This window comes from Heloderma suspectum, chromosome 7 (genome assembly GCF_057233095.1).
Source record: "Heloderma suspectum isolate Gila_16-S chromosome 7, 16-S_ref, whole genome shotgun sequence".
In the NCBI taxonomy this organism is placed as follows: domain Eukaryota; kingdom Metazoa; phylum Chordata; class Lepidosauria; order Squamata; family Helodermatidae; genus Heloderma; species Heloderma suspectum.
The window spans coordinates 5,440,682-5,462,945 of record NC_139464.1 but is presented as its reverse complement, the minus strand read 5'-3'; the positions used below and the strand labels follow the sequence as shown (position 1 = coordinate 5,462,945).

The window sequence follows — 22,264 nt, the reverse complement described above, 5'->3', positions numbered from 1 at the left end:
GCAACAGGAGCATCTGTGGGGCGGTGGGGTGGAGTGGGGTGACAAATAAATCTCCCACCCCTGCTGCTGCTGTTGCTGCAGATGCCAAAGTCAAGAGCGAGATTCAGATTTGGGCCCACCTCTGCTCTGTCCCGGATTGCAGCTCACTCATTTCATTCCATAGAACTGAATGGGAGCCATTGGGAACCAGTCCATCCCCTGTCAGCATAGTCCTGCCTTGGGTTCTGTTTCTTGGTCATGCTAGAGTGTGACAGAATATTGGGAGAGTGGGATGGAATGTTCGGAACTGGCTTAAAAGCTAGTTCTGAACATTCCATGCCACTCTCCCAACCTAGGGAGTTTAAAAAATCAATCGAATTTAACTCCACAATGTTGTTTTGTCTGGTTTGAATGGAATGGGGGGAGAGTTCTATGAAGCCTTCAGCCCCTTACAGTGGCCCTCTCTATTTACCAGAACACTTTCCAGAAAAACATTCTAAGCCCAGACCCAGACACAGAAGACAAGATGGAACTGCCCCGCTGTAGATCAGAGGTGGGCAGGATCGACTTTACTAAAATCCCAAGGTGCCAAAGCCAGGTGCAAAATGGTGGTTTAGGGGGTGGAGTCAGTCACCTCCCGCAATCCAAGAGCCACACACTGGAATGACTTGCATGTACAAGTACCAATCTATGTTTGAATTACATTTATTCAGGGGGATTCTTACACAAAACTCTGAAACTGGCCAGCTGACCTGGTCTGAAGCAACTGATTAATAATACTAGTATTTTACAGGTGATGAGCACTGAGGCCAAGAGAAGCCATGGCAGAATTTATTTGACTTGCTGTTTGTTAAGCGATTGGGCATCAGAAACCTTCAGATATTATGTAATTGACCCAGAGATCTACCAGCTTGATCCCAATCTACCTTTGCCTAGAGCTCTAGACCAGGGGTGGGCAGAAAGGTAGATATCCAGATGTTTTGGACTGCAACTCCCAGAAGCCCCTGCCAGCATGGCCAATGGTCAGGAATGCTGCCCACCCCTGCACTAAACAACCAGACACAGCTCTAGGCTGTGAAGTCGGCCACCTCCAAATCATATTGTAATACTGGAATTGTGGGCACGGTAGGATTCCATTGCCACACAGCAGCTCCCTCTGGACTGCAGATAAAAATAAAGTAATAACTACAGTTCTCCATGAGTCATTATCCACTAAATCTTATTTGATTCAGCCACCTCATTCATGCCTTGCAAAGAAGAAAGCACACACACTCAAGCCAGAGATCAGCTGGTTCTATAGGATAGAGAACCAAGTCCCCTGGGAGTGGTCTTCACTTGGAGGACATTATCCGCAGGAATTCTTCATAGTTCACCTGCCCATCTCCATCCACATCAGCTTCCTTGATCATATCCTCCACTTCTTCATCCGTCAACTTCTCGCCGAGGTTGGTCATGATGTGCCGCAGCTCCGCCGCACTGACGTAACCGTTCCCATCCTTGTCGAACACCTGGAAGGCCTGCCGGATCTCCTCCTCACCATCAGAGTTCTGAATTTTCTTTGCCATCAGGGTTAGGAATTCTGGGAAGTCAACCGTACCACTGCCATCAGCATCCAACTTATCGATCATATCCCGTAGCTCGGCTTCTGTTGGGTTCTGCCCAAGGGACCTCATGACAGTCCCTAGTTCTTTGGTGGTGATAGCACCATCGCCGTCCTTGTCAAACAGCAAGAAGGCTTCCTTGAACTCAGCAATCTGTTCCTCTGATAGAAGATGGGCCATGATCTGGTCTCTGCTTCAACAGTTCTACGATCACAACGCACAGCCTTGCTGCTCTCCAATGCAATGAAGAAATGCTTTCCTTTGCCTTTTGTGAGTTGCCAAAAAGAAGGGGTGTCTCCTTTGGCATGTGGCCTAGGAATGATCTGGTTTGGGGGAAAGACTGGGCAACACCCAAGCTGCGCTTCTGTTCAGCAAACTGACTCATGGAGATAGACATGAGAACATTCACACCCTTTTCGTTATATAACCTGCCATTCCCGTTTGGGCAACGCTTGAAAGGGGAAAACGTGCAGTGAACTTGGATTCTGGATTTCATGTCTCTCCAGGGGTGGCTGAAAGCAGTCTGTGGAATCTTGGGGCAAATGCGCTGCACGTTGACATCAGTTTTATACCAGTTTTAACTGACATGGCTCTGTCCTCTCCATCAAAAGAGCCTGGGGAACCGGAGCTAGGTGAGAGTGCCGAGAATTCTCTGTTGGAGATCCTGAGATCCCATCAGAGGTGAGAGGTAAATAATACTGACAAACTGGTTGAAATCTGTAGATATGCCCTCAGCACACTAAGGAAAGATCTTGTTCATAAGAAGAGGATGAAGATTGTCTTTCCAGGGCCCCATCTACACCGGGCCTTTACTCTGGGGCGGGGGTGAGTCAAGGTCCCTCATGATAGATGACACAGTCATGACTTTGCAACCATCCGCAGTTTTCGCCCGGAAAATGCGGAGTTCCAAGGAGTCGTTTTACTGCAATTTGGGGGGTTTGTTGCGGGTTTTCCCATGGTTGCAGGCCATCTGTTCCTTCCCTGAACTGACTTTGCATTTTGCAGTGGGCATGTTGTAGACGTGCGTAGTACCTGCATCACTCTGTGACACCCCTTTGCTCCCCCATCCCTTCGCAGCTGTGCAGTTACAGGGGCAGAGAGGGGCATTTTCATCTATTTAATCACACTTTCACACAGTTTTGCAGCTTCGCAGCTTCGCAACAGTTGTGGACTCAGTACCCAAGGACCAGAGGGGGTGGTCTTGGGGAAAGACCAACATCGCTTCAGCCACCATTTTAGAGTGATGGCTAAGCATGTAGCACTCATGCTTGTAAGTGCGAACCATCGCGAGAGTCTCGGGCTGGGGAACGGACAAACTGATGGTGCGGAAATGAAGGAGCACAAAACACCCACTTTTTACCTAAAAAGGGATGGAAAGACACAGCAGAGCCCCTCAAATACAAAGCAGCTGCTGAAGTGTCGCACCCCCACACTCACGGGACTGCACAGCTGTGTATTTCAGTAAAATGGCCCCCAAAAAGGGCACGGCGAGTCTGTTAGGGAAGCGCACAGTACGTCGCGAGTGTGTTGCAGGGCATGCTGACTCGAAGCAGCATTGCTGCGCAGTAGTAATAGGGTGGGGGGTCAAAGTGGTGCCATATAGATGTGACCCTGGGTGCCTTAGAGAAACCCACAAGCAGGACATGGAGAAACAGCCTGTGGGTGCTTCCAGACAGAGGACGCCTAGCACTAACACCACTGTTGGGGCTCAAATATGAAAATGTGTGCATAATGTGTAGGTAGACCTGAGGACAGGCAGACATTTTTCTCCCTCTCCCATAATACTAGAACCCAATGGGGTCATCCCAGGAAGCTGATTGGTGGGAGATTCAGGACAGATCAAAGGAAGGACTTCTTCACACAGCGCAGAGTTAGACTGTGGAATTCACTTCCACAAGATGTAGTGATGGCCACAAATTTGGATGGCTTAAAAGGGGGGTGGACAAATTCCTGGAGGAGAAGGCTATCAGTGGCTACTAGTCCTGATGGCAATGTGCTACCTCCAGTATCAGAGGCAGTATGCCTATGTGCACCAGCTTCTGGGGAACATGGGTGGGAGGGTGTTGTTGCAGTCTTGTGCTGCTTCTGCGCTTCCCAGAAGCATCTGGTTGGCCACTGTGTGAACAGAATGCTGGCCTAGATGGACCCTTGGTCTGATCCAGCACAGCTCTTCTGATGTTCTTACATTCTTAAACAGCCTTTGGGTGCTTCCAGAATGAGGGCTCCTAGCACTAGCAATCAAAAGGTTGTGCACCATCTTTTCTTACTTAATGGATATTCTGCAGTAAGAAAAAAGATGGACACGGCAATGGGAAAATACATCTGGAACCCCCCGTAAAATGCCACAAATGAGACAGGGCAATGGTGCGGTAAAAGCCTCATTTAATGAGCTTCTGCCACACATTAAAAACGTGGTTGTTCAGACAGGCGTTTGGGGTGAGTTAGGGTATTTTATAACATGTTTTTACTGTAGGATTTTATTGTTTTAAACTATTTTATTATATACTTTGTACATCGCCCAGAGTGGCTGGGAGACCAGCCAGATGGGCGATTAATCAATTTAATAAATAAATAAAATAAAATCTGGAAGGAAGCACCCTTCTTCTGCAGTTGCTCCCCTGCCTCTGAACAGTCACTGAGCATGAAGGCTAATAGCCAGCAAGAGTCCCGGCCCCCATGAACTGATCAGCTCCAACAGCAGTCAGTTCCATAAATGAATTATGTGAAGAATTGCTTTCTTTGACTTATGCTTTCTTTTGTGTTTCATCAAGCAATATACTAGTCCAAGAGAACAAAGGAGTTATTCATTAAAAGGAGAGTTGGTGTATAGATGTGCAGACATTGTATCGATCTTATCTAGTGATTGCTTTTATGGTATCGCTTATATATTGGTCTGTAAGCTGCCCTGGGAGCCTTTTTGGCTGAAGAGCAGAGTAAAAATGTTTCTGATAAATAAATAATTCATAAGGGTCAATGTGGTGTAGTGGCTAGACTTAGACTCAGAGCAGCCTCCCCCAACCTCGTGCCCTCCAGAGGTGTTGGATTGCAACTCCCATCATCCCCACTCAGCCATGCTGGCTGGGAATAATGGGAGTTGCAATCCAACACCTGTGGAGGGCACCAGGTTGGGGAAGGCTGGCAGTGTCAGGACCAATATGGGAGACTCAGGCTTAAACTGGGCAGCTTTGGGCTAGTCACAATTTCTCAGCCAAATCTACCTCACAGGGTTGTTGTCAGGATAAAATGGGGAGGGGAACCATGCACAATGCCTTGAGCTCCTTGAAGGAAAGGTGAGACAGAATGTAATTTATTTTTTTTTAGGTTTTATATAGCAGCAGTGCTATGTCTAGCAAGGGGTTGTTCTTAACAGACATAGAGTGCAATCCCATGCATGTTAAGACAGAAAAAAGCCCTACAGTTCCCAGCATGCCCCAGCCAGGGGCATGCTGGGAATTGTAGGACTTTTTTCTGTGTAAACATGCATAGGACTGAGGCCGTAGTATATCTGTAAAAAGACTTTAATAGATGTGCTTTGGTGAGGTGAGGTGCAATCTTATACATGCCAACTCAGAAGTAAGCGACATTGGCTTTAGTGGGTCTTACCCCTAAGGAAGTGGAAATAGGATTGCCTTGTTAGGTAGCAAAAAACAATAATAATTTTCTTTTATGAAGGGTTACCTACCCCCTTCCTTGAAGGGTCAGGTTAAAAATATACACAAGTGAAATTAACAAAGTCGCCTGGCTATTCTCTGAACTATTTGATGCTCATCCCCCTCTTCCTCCTTCTGCTCCCATCTGGCAGTCTAGAAAAGGGCCAGTATTTTCTATAGAGATGCTCAACGTTGCTCCACAGCTCTCTCTGTGTCCCTTGTGCCTTGTTCACTGTCTGCCATCCTTTCTGGGGGGCTCTTCATGTGTTCTGTGGTTTGTCTCTGTCATCATTTGTCCTCATTCATTTTACAAAGAAACCCAAAGCCTTATGAAGAGTTCTGAGTCACAACGGGGGATGGCTGCGGGATGGACATGGCACATGAAGAACAATGCTGGGATCATTTTTCACATGTATCATGGAGGAACTGGGTGGTCAGCATTGCTGGTCTCCTGAACTCAAGACGCTGAGACTCAGGGGTTCATCACAGGGGGACAAAAATCCATATCAGTACCGGGGCTTCCTCCATCCGGTTTCATCATGGGATTAAATCAGGCTCCTATACACAGCTGTTTCTATATCATTATATTCGGTTCCTTACCTTTTCACGGGGCAGCTACTTCTCCATGAAAAGCCATTACACGCACTGGGGGCCTCACGGAATTTCCTCCCTGGTTCCTGCCCCTTTCCCTCCCCTTGCGGATTATGGTGGTTTGGTTGTGATGTGGGTGGACAGCAACCTTCACCAAACTGCCCAAATCCTGCCCCCGCAGGCAACGGCTTCCTAGCGAACTGCTGGAATGCCAGCATGCCGGCCATTCTGTGTCGAGGAGGAAGCAGCTGAAGCTGGGAGCAAAAGTCGGAGCACTGCATTTAGTCACGGCATGGCGGCAGGTCAGTATACCAACATGCCCACTACCCCGACATCACTGCTGTCATCAGCATGACCGCACCCCCAACAAACCAAAACAACTGCCCACAGCTGCGCACACACAGCGGGCAGGTCATGGCGCTCCTGTTGCGCAGGGTGAAAGAATACTGCATTTTTTCCATTTGGGGATAACATGGGATAGGCTGGGGGAAAATGGCGGGAAAATCACTGGAGGAGCCGTGTAATGGAGCCACAAAAAAAATGGCACCTGGCAGGATGGGGTCAAAGCTGGGCCATGAGCAGCTGTCAGAGGTGAGGCAGGAATTGGGAATTCAGAGCCATGGGACAAGCCCGTAGCCAGAACCAAAGAGTAAGGACCTAAATACAAGTCACACAAAATACGTTGCTGCCAATCACATCTGTATTTTTGTTCATTTGAAAGCAAACATGGGGGCAGTAATTGGGACCACAGCGAGCACAGAAGGGCAGTTTTATCTGCAAACCACCCTCTCCCCGGCTGCAATAGGAAAAACGATCCCATTGAGCCAATGAGACTTGGGGGCTCAGTTCTGATCTTTAAAACAAGTTCCTGGGCTGAACATGCCCTCGGAAGCACCCTGTTCTATAATTTTACAAGGGGAGGTCCCCGGAACCACTATTTTGCACCTGGCTCCTGTTGGAACTTGGCCTTCATGTAAAAAGCAGAGTAGGGTGTATCTGATGAAGTAGACTGTCGCCCACAAAAGCTTTTGCCATCCTAAATCTACTAGTCCTCAATGTGCCACTAGACTTTTTATTGTTTTTGCTACAAAAGACTAACACGGCTAACCCTCAGGGGGCAGGGGGGGATTCAAAATCTATGACTGGGCAATATCTTGATTAGACCAACCAAAATTTCATTAAAAATGGCAAGTTTTCAAGTTCTCCAGAACTCTTCCTCAGATGAGGTGGTACCACAAGCAGGGGATGGGGAAGAAACAGCAAAGTCCAAAAACCTGGCCTCTGGAAAGAGGAGATCCTGCAAGCCTGAAGTCTCTCCACTGCTGACCGAGTCTACTGAGCTTCCCGGGACAGACACAGACGGGAACAGGGGAATACAACAACCACCCCTGTGATGTGAACACCATAAGACATACGGACAATTGAAATACTGGGTGTGAAGGTACAGCACTAGCATGGAATTATGAAGAGCAGCAACACTTAATGTGATGGTTAAAAAGCATTAACAGGTCGAGTGAAATTCCTCTGTGTTTATGGCTTTGTACTATTGATGTGGCACTATCATATGAACATACAAAGCTGTTTCATACTGAGTCAGGCCATGGGTCAATCCAACCCACTATTTTTGGTTTTTTACTTTGACCGGCAGTGGCTCTCCATGTCATGATCTCACGCAAGGATCATTGCTACCCAAGAGCCTCAGAACAAGGTGGCCAAAGCCGCAGAAACCCCAAACAAACACAAAACTCCCCACCTCGTTCAACAAAATGGAAGAACAGGCGGTGGACTAGATGGACCTCCAAGGTCCAACTCTAACTGCTATGATTCTATTATTATTATTACTATTATTATTACTACCATTATTATTACTATTATTATTATTATTGAAGCAGAGAATCACATTCCAACTAATACTCCAATTCCTGGAGATATCATGGGTTTGAACCTGGGACCTTCATTCTCCAGCTGCATTATAGTACACCCACTCATCCCCATCACCACTTTTTGATGGACCACCTTTGTTTCTTCATCTGCATGCCCTTCCCCTAGATTTGAACCTGTGACACCTGCACCAAAAGCAAGAAGCAGACTATTATTTCTACTTTATGGAGTAAGAAAATCTCAAAAGGAGGTTATCAGCTTTCATGGAAAACTGTACTAAGATGGAACTAATCCATATATGAAAATCACATACTGGTCGATTCTTGGAAAAATAACATCCATGTGTATGTATCTGCCCACTCAGGATGACATTCTATGCATCTGATGAAGTGGGCTCCTGGTCCACGAAAGTTTGTGCCATAGTAATTTTTAGTACACTTTCAGGTGGCACAAGACTCTTTGTTGTTTCGACAAAAGGATGATCCATGTATCTTTTCCAAGGCACACCAATAAGAACTTGATGGGGGCACGGCAAGATCCATGTTTATTATTATAAAGTGGCAAAGTGCCCTTGGCAAAGTGCCCTTAAACCTTGGTGAAGTGCTCCCTTAATAGGCCTCTTCCTATGTTGCTGACTGCAAGCTTACCTTGCAGCAGGGGTGGGCAGCTACAAGCTGCCATTTTAAATTTCCCACAATGCACTAGAGCACTGGGGCCTGCCATTTTAGATTTCCCACAATGCCCTGGAACAACAGGCACCCTGGGGAATTGTGGAGAAAGGCGGCTTGCAGACCTGTGCAGTTGGTATGGAGGTCCTAAGCCAGGTATCCGGGGGGCTCTGCTGGCATGCTGATACGAGGCCTGAGTGAGGGAAATAGCATTCCTCTTTCAACTTTTTCTGCAAACACAGCCGTAGTTCCTGAATTCTGGATGGGTCCCTTCAGCATATGAGAAGTATCCCAAGTCTTCTTGCACCAGCTTACAAAGGGCACAATCTACCGGGAAGTTCTACCATGCAAGACCCGTTGAAATGAATGGGAGAATGTCCTGGTGGATTGTGTCCAAAGATGGAACTGTCTAATGCCTCCTAGACTGCCAGCTTCCCAAACAAAAGGCACCACAACCGAAGAGGAGTTATTCATTCATTGTAATTTATTTTTCCCTAAGGCCTGAAACAGCATCATCCAAAACAAATGTAAGTGGTTGCTGCAGAGATTTCTGCCGGGTGTGTTTCCAGTTTTGCTGGGAACTGCATGGAGAATGTTCCTTTACAAGTTCCTCCAGTTCTCGTGTTGCAATTCCGCCTCTTCGACTGGGGGAATCTCTGAATCTTGTGCGATGGGGGTGGGGGGAGTTGGTCTTGGCTTGTGGCAAATCACAGGGAGTTTTGAAGCATTCAAATTCCAATCAGCAGATAAGGGGATGGTGAGCCGTGGAGTCTCAGTTGAACCGAATTCTCAGCTATGCTGCAAAAAAAATACCCCCCAAAACCACACAAGAGAGGTTATAAAATAGTGAGAACCATTTGTTCACTCAGTTCCTATTTTGCACTGTAAAATAAAGAGCTATCAAGGTTTTCGCTTTGCACCCAATCACAGAGCTGGAAGAAATCGAAGACACCTACCTACACCCACTTGAGGCAGCAATATGTTTAGGGGTGCCTACACATCAGCCTATGATCCGTGAACTGTGTCCCAAACCCCTTGCAGTGTTGCCCCACTCTCAGGTCAGCCTCACACAGTTCAGCCTACAGATCAATCTCTGTGTGGTTGTTTTTCAGGCACAGAAAAGCCCAGCCACCAGAACCACACACATGCAGGCAGACACACACACACACACACCACTTTTTCCCCTTGGGTTAGGAGAATCCCTGCTGCAGGCCTGAATTAAAGCTACCAGCCAGGGAGCTGCAAAGAACCCTCTTAACAGAACCAATGAAGTTCAAGCAACCCCTGTGCAGAGCCTGAATTAAGGTCCAACAGACAACACGGCAGGGTTGCTGTAAAGATAGTGGAGATGATGTATGAACAGCACTTAAACTATGCAGGAAAAGCACAGCATTAAAAATGTGTTTTTAATGCTCTCTGGGCAGTTCACAAAGATTAAAAACCTTAAAAATACAAGTACAAATCTTTATTGTTTAAAGCCAAAGGCCATCACAATTTCACCTTAAAAATACAATATTGTAACATAATATATAAAACTATGTTCATACAAACATAACAAGTATACATATGTGTGTTGTAGTCCAACTCATTTGGAGAGCTCCAGGGTTTGGGAAAGTTGGTCTGTAAAACTCTGGTTCTGTTCTACAGAGCTATTCTTACAGCTCGTCTTCTTAGGGCATACTCCTATGCAAGTTTAGTTTAAACAGAAAAAAGCATAGCTGGCTGGGGAATGCTGGGAGTTGTAGGACTTTTTTTCGGTCTAAACATGCATAGGATTGTGCCTTAAATGTTTCTTTTCATTGCCACTTATGGGGGGAAGTGTCCTCCCTATGCAAATAGCTACTTTGGAGAACCAATTTTCATCAAGTCCACAGTAGGGGAGGAAAGGCTTAAATTCCCCCTCCATGCCTGCTCTGCTTCCAGTAATTCTCAAACCCTCCCCACCCCACAACACATGCATATGATTCGCATTTTGAAAAAAATCTGATATGATTCACTTTTTTAAAAATCTGCATGTTATATACAAAGGAACAGTTAATGTCACTTCTAGCTGGACCTCAGTGTGCCATCTGATAGGGTGGGACCAACAGAACAGGCTGAAGATTGTGACACAGGGACCAAAGCCCCACATGTGTGGGGGCTTCCTATTCCCTTGTATGAGGGGAAATGTTCCAGGGGTTGCTCTGCACAAACACAGCAGCAGGGTTGCAGCCGGACTAGGGGACTTTGGGGCACCTTTGGGGCGTCTCAGGAATGTTTCCAGCCCCTTCCCAGAATGTTCAGCTTTCGTTAAAAATTAAGTTCCTAGTTCTTTTACTTACAAAGACGTAAGGGAAAATGTGCAGGCGGCATTCTACCCAATTGCCCAGCGAGAAGTAAACCCTCTTTGCACCGTTTTGGCCACTGAATGCAAGGGATGATTGACAAGCACTTGGCACATTTTAAAATGTTGTTAATGATTTATTTTATTGATATTATTGAATACAGTAGCAACTCTGATTTAAACGTATTAGACTACTGGCATTTGGATGTTTGGGGGTGGGTGGAGAGATGCCTTCCAATATATCCATATCTGCACCCCACACACAGCAAATGTCTGTGGGCCTGCAGAGCACTCCCCTTCTCGTAGAAGAGATCAAAGAAGCTCAGGCACGCATGGAGCTCCACATAGTTCAGGGCTTCTGGACTGTGGTCTTAATCTTTTCTTAGTCTGCCCCTAGTCAGTTTTTCCCAAGGCCAATGATAGGTAATCTGAGCCAAAATTGACATGGATAGACATTGGTCATTCTCCATATCTAGCCTTCGGTTTGCTATTATAATAAAGGTTTCTGAAAAGATAATATCCATTGGATGGAGCTGCATATAATACAGAAGCTTCACTTTTGTTCTTTTTTATAACCTATAGTCTATGCCTCCCACATATATGAAAAAGAAAGGTTGTTTGGCAACTGGGAACAAAAGGAATAGTGAAGGAAGGAAGGGAGGGAGGGAGAGGGAGAAAGAAAGAAAGAAAGAGAAAGAAAGAAAGAAAGAAAGAAAGAAAGAAAGACTAAATGGAAGCACATTTCTGATAATGCCTTTGTTTAACTCCACCACTTTATCCCCAACTGCAAGAGATTGTAGATATGGGCACCTGCCCTTTCACATATTCCCTTGCTTCTCCCATTCCCCCTTTGCTCTCCTCATTGTCAAACTCTGAACTGGAAGCTCCTTGGGGCTGAGTTCTGTCCTTTCACCAGGTACCTTGACAGTGCTGTATAAATAATAAACTTAATCTGTACCGAGGAAGGAACGCCTGAAGAATCTCTATTTCTCTGCCAGCATCTTCACAAACTCTTCGTAGGTGACTTTCCCATCTCTGTCCGCATCGGCCTGCTTCATCATCTCCTCCACCTTCTCGTCAGTGAACGTCTCCCTGAGGTTAATCAGAACATGCTCGAGGGAGCGCATGACCGTCCTCAGCTCTGTGCTGGTGATCACCCCGTCGCCATCTATGTCAAAATGCGAGAAGGTCTCTTTGAAGACGCCAAGTTCTGCTTCTGTGAATCGGTGAGCCATGTTGCTGTCTCCCATGCCCACCACAGCCTCTCTCTTCTCAAGTATACGGCACACTCACTATCCCAGCAGAAACAAGAACGCCTAGCGTCTGGTGATGAAGAGATGAAGGGGCAAACAACTTCAGTCCACACCCTCCTTGTGGCTTAAGGCCTGGATGAAGGAACCGGTTGGAGGGGCAGTGTAGGCTACAATCAGGCTCCAGCATTTCTGCTGTCTCAGGAACAGATGGCAAGTGGAGATGGCATATTTCATATCCTCACATTACCCATCCAGATTCATGACATCAAGACACCACTATGCGATCTACATGGCCAATGTTGTTGTCACACAGTAAACACACACTGCTTGTTGTGCGAAGTCCAAGCATTACCCTTCCATGCGGTGACTCTGTTGCAGGCAGGCACGTTCCATTTTCCTAGCACCAGTCTGTGACCATATAGTCAATCTGATTGACTGATCTTCTTAGCCTCGGAAAGCCCTATTTTATTGTTGTGGAAATACAATTCTTCCCCAGCCGTGCCTGTTGCTATTGCTATTCCTTCACACAGTGTTTAATTAATACTTTTTCACAAGATGCATAACAAACCGATGGAATTCACTGCCCACGAGATGTGGTGGTGTAACTTCCCGACGCTACGTGCTGTTCAGCACTGAGAAACAGCCTCGGAGAGTGGTGGACTCTCCTTTGTTAGAGGTCTTTAAGCAGAAGGTGGAGGGCCACCTATCAGGTGTGCTGTAGCAGTAGATTTCATGTTTCAGCAAGGGGGTTGGACTACATGGCCTTTGAGGACCCTTCCAACTCTATACTTCTAAGATGGCTTTTTTTTAAGGATTGGACAAATTCATGGAGAGCCAGTGTGGTGTAGTGGCTAGAGTGCTGGACTGGGAGTCGGGAGATCTGAGTTCTAGTCCCCACTCGGCCACATAAGCTCACTGAGTGACTTCGGGCCAGTCACAGACTCTCAGCCCAGCCTACCCCACAGGGTTGTTGTTGTGAGGATAAAATGGAGAGGAGGAGAATTATGTATGCCACCTTGGGTTCCTTAAGGAGGAAAAAAGGCAGGATATAAATGTGATTAATAATAATAATAATAATAATAAATGGAGGGGGATAGGTCTATCTATGGCTCTTAACCATAATAGTCAAATAGAACCTCCATGTTCAGACACAGTATACCTCTCAATACCAGATGCTAAGGGCAAAAAATGGGGAGGAGCTGTTTCTGTCACACTGTGAGCTTCTCAGAGGCACCTGGCCAGCCCCTGTTGGAACACAGAATGCTGGACTAGACGGACCTTCGTAATGACGTCCTTACTGCGAGCGCTGGGTGGAACGTTGATCTCCGCAACCCCTATTGCAGGCATGGGGAACCTTTGGCCCACCAAACTTCTTTCTCAGGCACCAGCCCTTTCCCCTCCCCAGCACCAAAAGCAGGGAAAGGGCTTATCTGTGACAGGTAACAGATACACAACAGATGCACCTGAGCCCTTTTCCCAGCTCCAGCTCTGGGAGAGGGAAAAGAGCTCCTCTCTCAGCACTGGACCAGGAAAAATGCCCCCCACCTCAGCTGAGAGGGTGGGGCTGGGAAGGGTGTGTGTGTATTTATGTGTATGAATGGGGTATGTGTGTGTGTGTGTGTGTGTGTGTGTGTGTGGGAGGGAGGGAGGGAGGGAGGGAGGGAGAGGACTGGTGTCAAGGGTAGGCATGGTTGGGCACTTGCTGAGGGCCCGCACCCCAGCAGGGGCCCACTTACAAGAGCCTGTAGACTTCCTCCTCCTCCCCGTCACCACTGCAACCTGCTTGTTCACCTGCCTCTCGCTCTGGCAGATAATGATGGTGGTGAGAAGGAGGAGCAGGAGATGCCGCGGCCTCCTTGCCCCCCGGCTCCCTGCCTGCCAAGTGAGCAAGTGGGAGGCATGATGAGAAAGAGGAGGGGGAGCGAGAGCAGCTGGTGACACTGGTGGTGAGAAGGCAGGCTCACTCAGGGACGGGGCCCATGGAGGGTCTCTTGCCCAAGGACCCCACAAAGCCTGGAGCCAGCACTGGTGAGGAAGGTGGTTGTGTGTGGAGGGGACGTGTGGCCCTTGGTTTGAAAGCACCAGGGGCAGCCCATGTGCCACCAATGGCTCCACCCATACTGGGCAATTGCCCTGCCTGCTCCCTGCTGGCACGTGGCCCCCTGACGTCCTGGACTGGGGCCAATTCAGCCCCTGGGCTGAAAATGCTCCTCCACCTCAGCCCTATTGGATAGTGGCATCACTAGTGACAAGTGCACCGCTTTTCCTCCTGTCCACACTGATCTGCGACCTCCAGACATTTTGAGGGTATTATTCCGCTCAATTGCGTTGTGCCCCTTCACGTGTCCGTCCCGATTTAGGTAAGTAAGCACGCAAGCGAGCAGTGACGGCTGGCACTATACTTACCCTTGGAAAAGCTCCTCTCGCATCACAGGGTTGCAGAGAGGGAGGGAACTCCACCCCGTGATATATTTCTCCCCAGGCCCCACCCCACCCCAAGGAGAAAGGTTGCTGATAAGCAAAAGCAAAAGAAAAGAACAAAGTGAGGCTGTAAGCAAATACTAAAAGAAAGGACGTTTGTGAAGCCTGATGTTTAACCCAGCCAGCCTTCAGTGCTGACCACAACAAAGGCTACAGGCATACAACTGTATCTGGTGATAGCCACCTCTTTATTACTTCGGCCTCTCCCATCCCTGCCTTCCCTTTATTCTCTCACCAGTCAAATATTAGACCATAAGCACCTTGGGGCAGGTATCTGACTTCCCCCCACCCCCTTTTTTGCTTATGCTCTAGAGCACCATATACATTTATGGCACTGTATAATTATAATAATAAATAAGCACAAAATCCTGTACCTCGGATGCCCTTCTTTAGGGCCTTTACTTCTCCATCATTATCCGAACAAACTCTTCATAGTTGACTTTCCCGTCTCCATCCACATCGGCCTCCTTGATCATCTCATCCACCTCTTCGTCTGTCAGCTTCTCGCCAAGGTTGGTCATGACGTGCCGCAGCTCTGCTGCGCTGATGTAACCGTTGCTGTCCTTGTCGAAGACGCGGAAGGCCTCCCGGATCTCCTCCTCGCTGTCATTATCCTTTGTCCGTTTGGCCATCAGGGAAAGGAATTCGGGAAAGTCAATCGTGCCACTGCCATTGGCATCCACCTCGTTGATCATGGTCTGTAACTCAGCCTCTGTCGGGTTGTGGCCGAGCGACCGCATGACCGTTCCCAGCTCCGTAGTGGTGATAGCTCCATCACCATCTTTGTCAAAGAGCGAGAAGGCCTCTTTAAACTCTGCAAGCTGTTCGTCTGTCAGCCGTTGAGCCATCTTGCTGTCTCTGATCCCACACACAGCCTCTCTCTCAAGAACAGCTCACGCTCATTCTCTCTGCCGAAACAGGAAAATCTGGCATGAGAAGAGAAAGAGATGAAGGGGCAAACCACCTGAGTCCACACCCTCTTTATGGCCCAGGGCTTGGATTTGGATCCTCCGTGAAGAAACCTGTTGGAAAAGCCAACAGTGCACTTAGTCTGGGCTCTCGTAGGGTTGCCAGAGGCAGAGGGTGTGCCATGATCAATTGTTGACATCTCTGCACCCCCAGAAAGAGATGGCAGGTGAAGCTGTGTCATATTTGTAACTTCATCACACTGCATGACTGTGTTTTTTGGTTGTTGCTGGTGCTTTTGTTTCATTGCTGGTGACGTCAGCCTTGCCCAACACTTCTCTTCAGAGTTCCAGGCCCATGGGGCCCAACGTTTACCCCGCCACGCAGGGTGGTAACGTCAGGTTTTTGAGGTGAAATTCCAAGATTTTAGCTTCTGCTCCTTCTCAGGGACTTCAGGGGAAGGAGGAAAATTGTTGGGTGAGGGGACAGAAGAATCAAGCGGCACGCTATTTTCTGCTTGGCTTGAAATCTTTCACTATTAGCGTTGCTGGGTGTGGGTCAGGGTCCACCCCAGAGGTGCCGGCCAGAGACTGGCTCTGCCCCCTGTAACCCGCCAGGGGTAAACCATCCACCTGGCTGCGCCCCACCCTACCAGACTCTACCCCCTCGACTTAAGATCAGTGGAGCCTGGTGGCTCCGATGTCAATGGGGCGGTGAATCCGCGCCAGGTTTCAGTTAGAACCAGTCAGAACTCTGCTTCACACCTTGGGGAGCTCCTTTAGAGTTCTGACTGGTTCCTGACTGAAACCCCGAGCAGATTCACCGCCCCACTGACATCGGAGCCCCCAGCCCCCACTGTTTATGAAGCATCAGCCCTTGGTTCCTAAACTGTAACCCCTGAACCTCAGGGGACCTGACAGCCCCTTGTTCTTCCTCAAGCAGCTCCCTACCCCCACTCTGCTGCCGCCAGTGCCAAATATCCAGTGCTTATAATTTGGAGGTCAGTTGTTTCCTGCTGCCACTACCTACCCTATCTCTGTTACGGTTGCTAACTTTATTCCCCTGCCAAATCTCCCGCACACACACACCGCATGTCTTTAACAGCTGCACAACAGGCAGAACCTCAACAGGTGAAGTCTTTGCAAGCACGGAATGGCAGTCCATGCTGCACCTGCTGAATTTCTACCTGTTGCGCAGCTGTTAAGGACACAGGCCTTCCTAGGAAAGAGAAAAGTGGATTTGAATTGCTGCTTGCCATTTGCACACATGCGAGGAGCAAAATGCAAGGCCCCAGGGAGCGGCCAGGTGTTCTACTTCATAGAAGACTATCTTCAAGAAGGGCTGGATGCACCTGATCTTGTCAGATCTCAGAAGCTAAGCAGGGTCAGCCCTGGTTAGTACTTGGATGGGAGACCGCCTGGGAATCAGGCTTCCTGCACTGAGCAGGGGGTTGGACTCGATGGCCTTGTAGGCCCCTTCCCACCCCATAATTCTATTCTATGCTATGCTATGCTATTTTGGAGAGCTGGCAGAGGATGCTCCCCTAATTGAAGCTGTCCTCTATCTGAAAAGGTGCCCAGTCCAAATCTGGATTAAAGTCAAAGAACTGTAAGGAAGGAGAGCAGGCTGAGCCTTGGAGTTGCACCTGGTCAGGAGACTGAGCAGGCACGGAGGTCACCTGGTCAGTTTTCTCCACTCTGGTGAGCTGTGGTGTATCTCTGTTTAAATTATAGTTATTCTTTCTAATTTTTCCGTCTATGAATATAAAGTAGCATATGCCAAGATTATGCAGATTGGCCCCCTCTGTTGTCCATTTGTTTGATAGAGCATTTCCTCTTCTTTTGTAGTGATGTACGAAAGGGACTTACCTGGTCCCGCAGCTTGCTTCGCGGTGAGGGGGAGGCACTTCGGTTCTCCCACCGAAGTTCAGGCCGGGGGGGGGGAGGCGCCCCGCCTTGCCCGGCTGAAATTCAGGCCGGGGAGAAGCGCCCCATCTCCCCGGCCGCGAAATAAAAAAGTGAATGTAAAGAAAAACACACACACACACGTGATAGGCTATGTAACAATTTACATAGCCTATCACGGCTAGATTTCCAAAGTCAGCCGTGATAGGCTACGTAAATCGTTATGTAGCCTATCACGGGTGACTTTGAAGAAAAAAAAAAGTGCGTCGCAAATGGCGGCGCCCATGGGCACCGCCATTTGCGTTCCTTATTTGGGCCCTTATTTGGGCCCGGGTAGTCTACGTACGCTATTTGCGTTGCCCTTATTTTCGCCGTAGTCTACGTAAATCTTTACATAGACTACCCAGGCCCAAATAAGGAATGCAAATGCCGAGAGGGACATTCGAGGGAGGTAAGTCCCATCCCGGGGCGGGTGGGGGGGCGGAGAATTTCACCGCCAATTTCAGGGGGCCGAATGCGTTGGCATTCAGCCTCCCCGAGATTCATGGAGAAATTCTCCACCATCCCTACTTTTTGGCAATGTGTAACTGGCCAGCCGCCCTCAGACCCAGATCAACCACTAATTTCAGAAGCTTACGGCACAACACACAAGACCCCCTCTGTGCTGAGCTGGAGTGAAACCACCACCAACGTTTCCCTTCCTCGCCCTCAATAAACGTGGGTTAGAATCCTCTTTTCTCTCGCAAGCCTGAAGCCAAAGGGGAGGGCAGGTGAGACCCGGCCTTTTGCTACTCTTTTAACCATCTCAGCTGGGACTACAGCAGGATGGTAAAACGATGCTTGGGGAACCACCTAAACTGCTGTAAGTGTGTGCTTTCCCTGACAAATAGCAAGTACCGTCTGTTCCAGGCATTTCCTGTCGCACACCCTACAGGGTGGGGAAGTTCACAGATGCAGCCTCCTCTGTACTGGGTTTTGTTTGTGTGCACGTGTGCCCTCAAAACCAGACCATTCACCATTCCGATCATGGGCTACTTACCAGGCATGGTGGAAAAACGAAGCAGAGCGCTAAACTCAAAAGCGAATGCAAAGTAGAATTGGCAAGGGTTACATCCTGTTTAGAAGTGAGTCATCCTCTGTGCTCTGAATGCCACAGAAGAGCCAGAAAAGGAAAGCAAACAGTCCTTGCTCTGAAATTGCAACAGTATGTATTCCGTTAAGCGCCTGCCCTCCGTGGAAACAGAGGCAGATTTTGTCAATCCCAGGCCTTGCAGCATATTTTATGTCTAGTCTTAGTTGTGTTTATTGCACAGGTGCAGAACGTCAGACCTGTAGTCCCAATCTGGCCCTCTGAGGTACTCCACATGGCCACGTCCCCCTTCCTTTGCCTCAGCCCCTTTCCCTTGACATTCTAGATTTCTACATGCAGGGATTTTATTTGGTACAGAGGAACATTTGGACATTTCAGCCTCCACCTGCACTTTGAAGTGGTACAGCCCAGGTTGACCACCGCACCGAGAACTTGACCTGAGTAGTTGCTACCAACCTCAACACAGCTTGGACTGAAATAAAGTCCTCCAGCTTGAGAGGTATGCACTGCACTGGCGTTGGGGGTCGATAGGATCTTCTTTGGCTTTGGCCATTTCCACAGCGAACAGTCCACACCAGTCTGAACAGAGTGGCCAACTTTTCAGCCAGCCTTTGCAGCTGTGGCCTTAACAGCAGCTTCAAGTGTGTAGGGGGGATAAGATTTGCTTCCATGCTGTGAAATTCCTGCAGATCCAGCTGCTATGAAAGGCACAGCTGCAGAATCTGGTTACGAAAGTTGGCGACCCTGGGTAATTCCCTGGAGGAAGGAGCCCTGACCCTTTCCAGCTATATAACAGGCCATTGTTCCAGATTGCGTGCTGTGTTTTTCAACTCTGGGTAGCCATTCAAAAAAGAAACCAGCTTGCTTCAAGGATTCTTCTGTGTCCAACAGTCGTAGGTCAAGGTATCAGAAATGCAGGAGCATAGAAGGGCCCTATCCTAAATTCCCGTAATTTCCATGCAGCTGGGAGGGGTTCCCCATGGAGTTACCCTTGCTCACTGTCATAAAGGGGAGGAAGAGGGGTGTGTGGAAATCATGTGCTACGGAGCTGTGTTGCTTTCCTTTGCATCTTCCTAGTTACCTCTCCCCCTTTTAATGAACAGCACGCTTGCTCTTTGACCACGGAACTCTTTAGAAAATGGAGTCCTCAAACCAGTTTTCCCCAACTGGGTGCCTTCCAGATCTGTTGGATGACACTGGTCAGGGATGATGGGAGCAGTAGTCCAACAAAATCCAAAGTTTTGGAAAGGCTGCTTTAATCTCCCTGGGTGCTGGTGGAGAGAGGCTCCGGGGAGCACAAGGCGGCATATACAGTCAGCATCTCCATAGCTGCTGGCGGCCCCTGCCAGTTCATGGGCCCAGGCAGGGGCCTGTCAGTGCCAACTGCTGGTGCCAGGCTTTGACCTGGATCCCCGCATTGAGCAGGGGTTGGACTCGATGGTCTTATGGGCCCCTTCCAGCCCTACCATTAGATGATTCGATGAATGTCAAGAACGCAGCAACTCACGATTATCGAGACAGGCACGATGATCAGCCTTCCTCAACCTATGTCCTCCATAGTTGGACTACAAATCCCATCATTCCCAGCCAGCGTGGCCATGCTGCCTGCCTTAGGTACAACCCCAGGGAGGGTTTAGCTGGATGGAAGCTGACAGCTTCCTTTGTGCTCCGTCAAAGAGGAGACAAGCAGGAAAGCCTCCCCATTTGGTTCTCCTCATAAAGCCGTCAGCACCCCACAGCACCAGCCGCCACAGAAAGGGAGTTTGAAAAGAACAAACCCCCGGCAAGCTAAGATCTCTTTCTCCCTTCCTGTACGTTCATCTAGCCGCCTTTGGCGGGGAGCCCATCAAGAGGATTCCTGCATGCAGGGAGATAGTATAACATATTCTTTCTGGGTGCCTGACTCACAGTGCCCGCCACAAGGGTGCCAGGTGCTTTTGTAATTCCCTGACAGAGATCACAGCTTCCTCCATCTTGAGCCATTGCTCATGAACTGCCACATTTGGAATGTGCGACGCATATGAAGCGGGGGGGGGGGGGTCTCCTCAACAACAAGGCTCAACTTCGTTCTCAGAGATACACCAGACAGAAAGTGCCCCCCCTGCTAACAATATATTCTAAATGAAAAGCTGTTACCTTCGTTTCATAAATATTTTAACAAACAAAACAGGAAAGGGCCCAAGTTTCTAGCCCCTATGACTACTACGGAGAAAAATGCAGAAAATATGAGCTACACCTGGTAAAATCTCTAGAAAACAGGGGGCAGGGTCCAGCAGAAATGTCAGCGGCTGCCGGAGCTGGTTCAGTACACCGGCTCTTGCCATAAAGCAGAAAATGCAAGGTGAAAGGAAAAAAAACAGACCTGGAAAGCATCCAATCCAAACCAGTGGATTTTAAAACTAAAAATGTTGGCTCCGCAGGACCTAAATGAGAAATCAGATTTCTTTCCTCTTTTGTAATCTAAGGTTTGTTTTTTGTTTTACTTTGTTGACACTCCCTCCAGTTTTACTGTGAAGCTGGATAACTAGCAATGATCCCTGATTTCTGACCTCAGGAATTGATAACACCTGTTCTTGTGTTAGAAGGATGTTTAGGGCACGATGCTATGCACGTTTAGACAGAAAAAAGGCCTACAACTTCCAGCATGCTCCAGCCAGCTATGCTGGGAGTTGTAGCCCTTTTTTTCTGTCTAAACGTGCATAGCATCGTGCCCTTACTCTGCTGCCTTTAGAAATCATCTCAGTTGTCAAGTTCTGAATTTTGGAGACATGTCTATCTAGAGATCTCTGTAGATGTTTTTAATATGAGTGAGTAGATATGTTTTAGTGTATTTTATATCTGTTGTGATTTGGTTTGTTGAAAAAGCCTTCTGTTTTTTGGGGGTGTTCTCTGCAAAAAGCCTGGCTGAATGTATTGTTTGTTTTTGTAGCCCCTGAAGGGTTCAAAATAATCATAGGCCAAAACATATTGGGCTTGAAATAAAAGCTTTCTTTTCCAGCATCCTGAGATGTAGTTTATTTCTGTTGCAGGGAAAATAGATATGCAACAACAAAGCAGAGATATGCACGTTTACACTATGTTTCCAGGTCAACAATTAGCTTTTTCTGGGGCACAGCTGGTGTCACCTTGGCTATCAGGTTTCTCTTTCTGTCTAAGTCAGAGGTTCCCAACCTTGTTGGGCCAGTGAGCACGTTTGGAATTTTGAGAGAGGGTTGTGGGCACTCTCACAAAATGGCTGCCATGGGTGGGTCTTGCCCACTCCTCAAATGACTGCCATGGTGGGCATGGCCAATCACAAAACACCCATTCCTCCAAAACACCTCTCCAAACTGGTGAGATTAAAGGAAAAGTAACTTGTCCAAGAACCTAATTACAAGGCAGAGGTGGGATCTGAGCTCCAGAACAGCAAAACACTCCTTTGAACCCAAATAAAATGGCATGGGAGAGCAGCACTTTGCTTTGCAGCATAGCAACTTCCCAGTTTAAAATTAAAAAAACAACAACAACAGAAGAAGAAGAAGAAGAAATAAAATTAAAATCAGGAGGGGCAGGGAGCCTGGAAGACACCAAGAGTGGTGTCTTCAGGCCCATCGGTGCCCATGAGCAGCATGGGAGACCCCAGTTCTAAGCCCTCCTGCTTTTTCAAGGGCACTGAAGTCAAATTAAAATAGTACGGGGCTGGGGAGGGAGTGTAGCTTTGAAAGCAGGTTCAGTTGCTCCACCTGGAAGGATCATGGCAAAGCCGCTTCTCTGCCCAAGACCCCAGCGAGCCTATGCCGGTCACAGCGGATGTTTCTAGCCTACATGGCCTCTTCTTATGTAAGATTAAAAGACATTGGCCCTGATCCAGCGGACAGAGCTGTGCATCCAGATGCCAGTCTGCATTCTCCTTAGCTACATGCCATGCAACCCTTCCTGGATGTCGGGAGTCTGGCCA

General features: G+C 48.2%; 3 protein-coding genes across 4 annotated transcripts; all 3 read right to left on the bottom strand.

The window, feature by feature from the left end:
• Positions 1 to 673: 673 nt before the first annotated feature.
• LOC146339293 (neo-calmodulin-like) lies at positions 674 to 1,819 on the bottom strand. Its single transcript, XM_084811678.1, has one exon. The coding sequence runs from the start codon at positions 1,758 to 1,760 to the stop codon at positions 1,311 to 1,313; it is 450 nt and encodes a 149-aa protein (XP_084667804.1). The 5' UTR covers positions 1,761 to 1,819; the 3' UTR covers positions 674 to 1,310.
• Positions 1,820 to 8,830: 7,011 nt separating this feature from the next.
• Positions 8,831 to 18,408, bottom strand: LOC146339291 (neo-calmodulin). Of its 2 annotated transcripts, none has more exons than XM_084808998.1 (3): positions 18,277 to 18,408; positions 14,802 to 15,353; positions 8,831 to 9,168 (listed from the first exon to the last, which is right to left on the bottom strand). In XM_084808998.1, exon 2 carries the CDS (start codon positions 15,273 to 15,275, stop codon positions 14,826 to 14,828), a length of 450 nt encoding a protein of 149 aa, XP_084665124.1. In that variant the 5' UTR covers positions 15,276 to 15,353; positions 18,277 to 18,408; the 3' UTR covers positions 8,831 to 9,168; positions 14,802 to 14,825. The 2 variants fall into 2 exon arrangements, with proteins under 2 accessions (XP_084665124.1, XP_084665125.1); XM_084808999.1 differs by having other exon boundaries at positions 14,802 to 15,335; positions 18,277 to 18,389.
• LOC146339292 (calmodulin, striated muscle-like) lies at positions 11,677 to 11,943 on the bottom strand. The gene has a single exon (XM_084811426.1). The coding sequence runs from the start codon at positions 11,941 to 11,943 to the stop codon at positions 11,677 to 11,679; it is 267 nt and encodes an 88-aa protein (XP_084667552.1).
• Positions 18,409 to 22,264: the final 3,856 nt, after the last annotated feature.

Coding starts and splice junctions, on each gene's coding strand:
- LOC146339292 (XM_084811426.1), bottom strand. CDS start 11,943: ATGGGAGACAGCAACATGGCTCACCGATTCACAGAAGCAGAACTTGGC.
- LOC146339291 (XM_084808998.1), bottom strand. CDS start 15,275: ATGGCTCAACGGCTGACAGACGAACAGCTTGCAGAGTTTAAAGAGGCC.
- LOC146339293 (XM_084811678.1), bottom strand. CDS start 1,760: ATGGCCCATCTTCTATCAGAGGAACAGATTGCTGAGTTCAAGGAAGCC.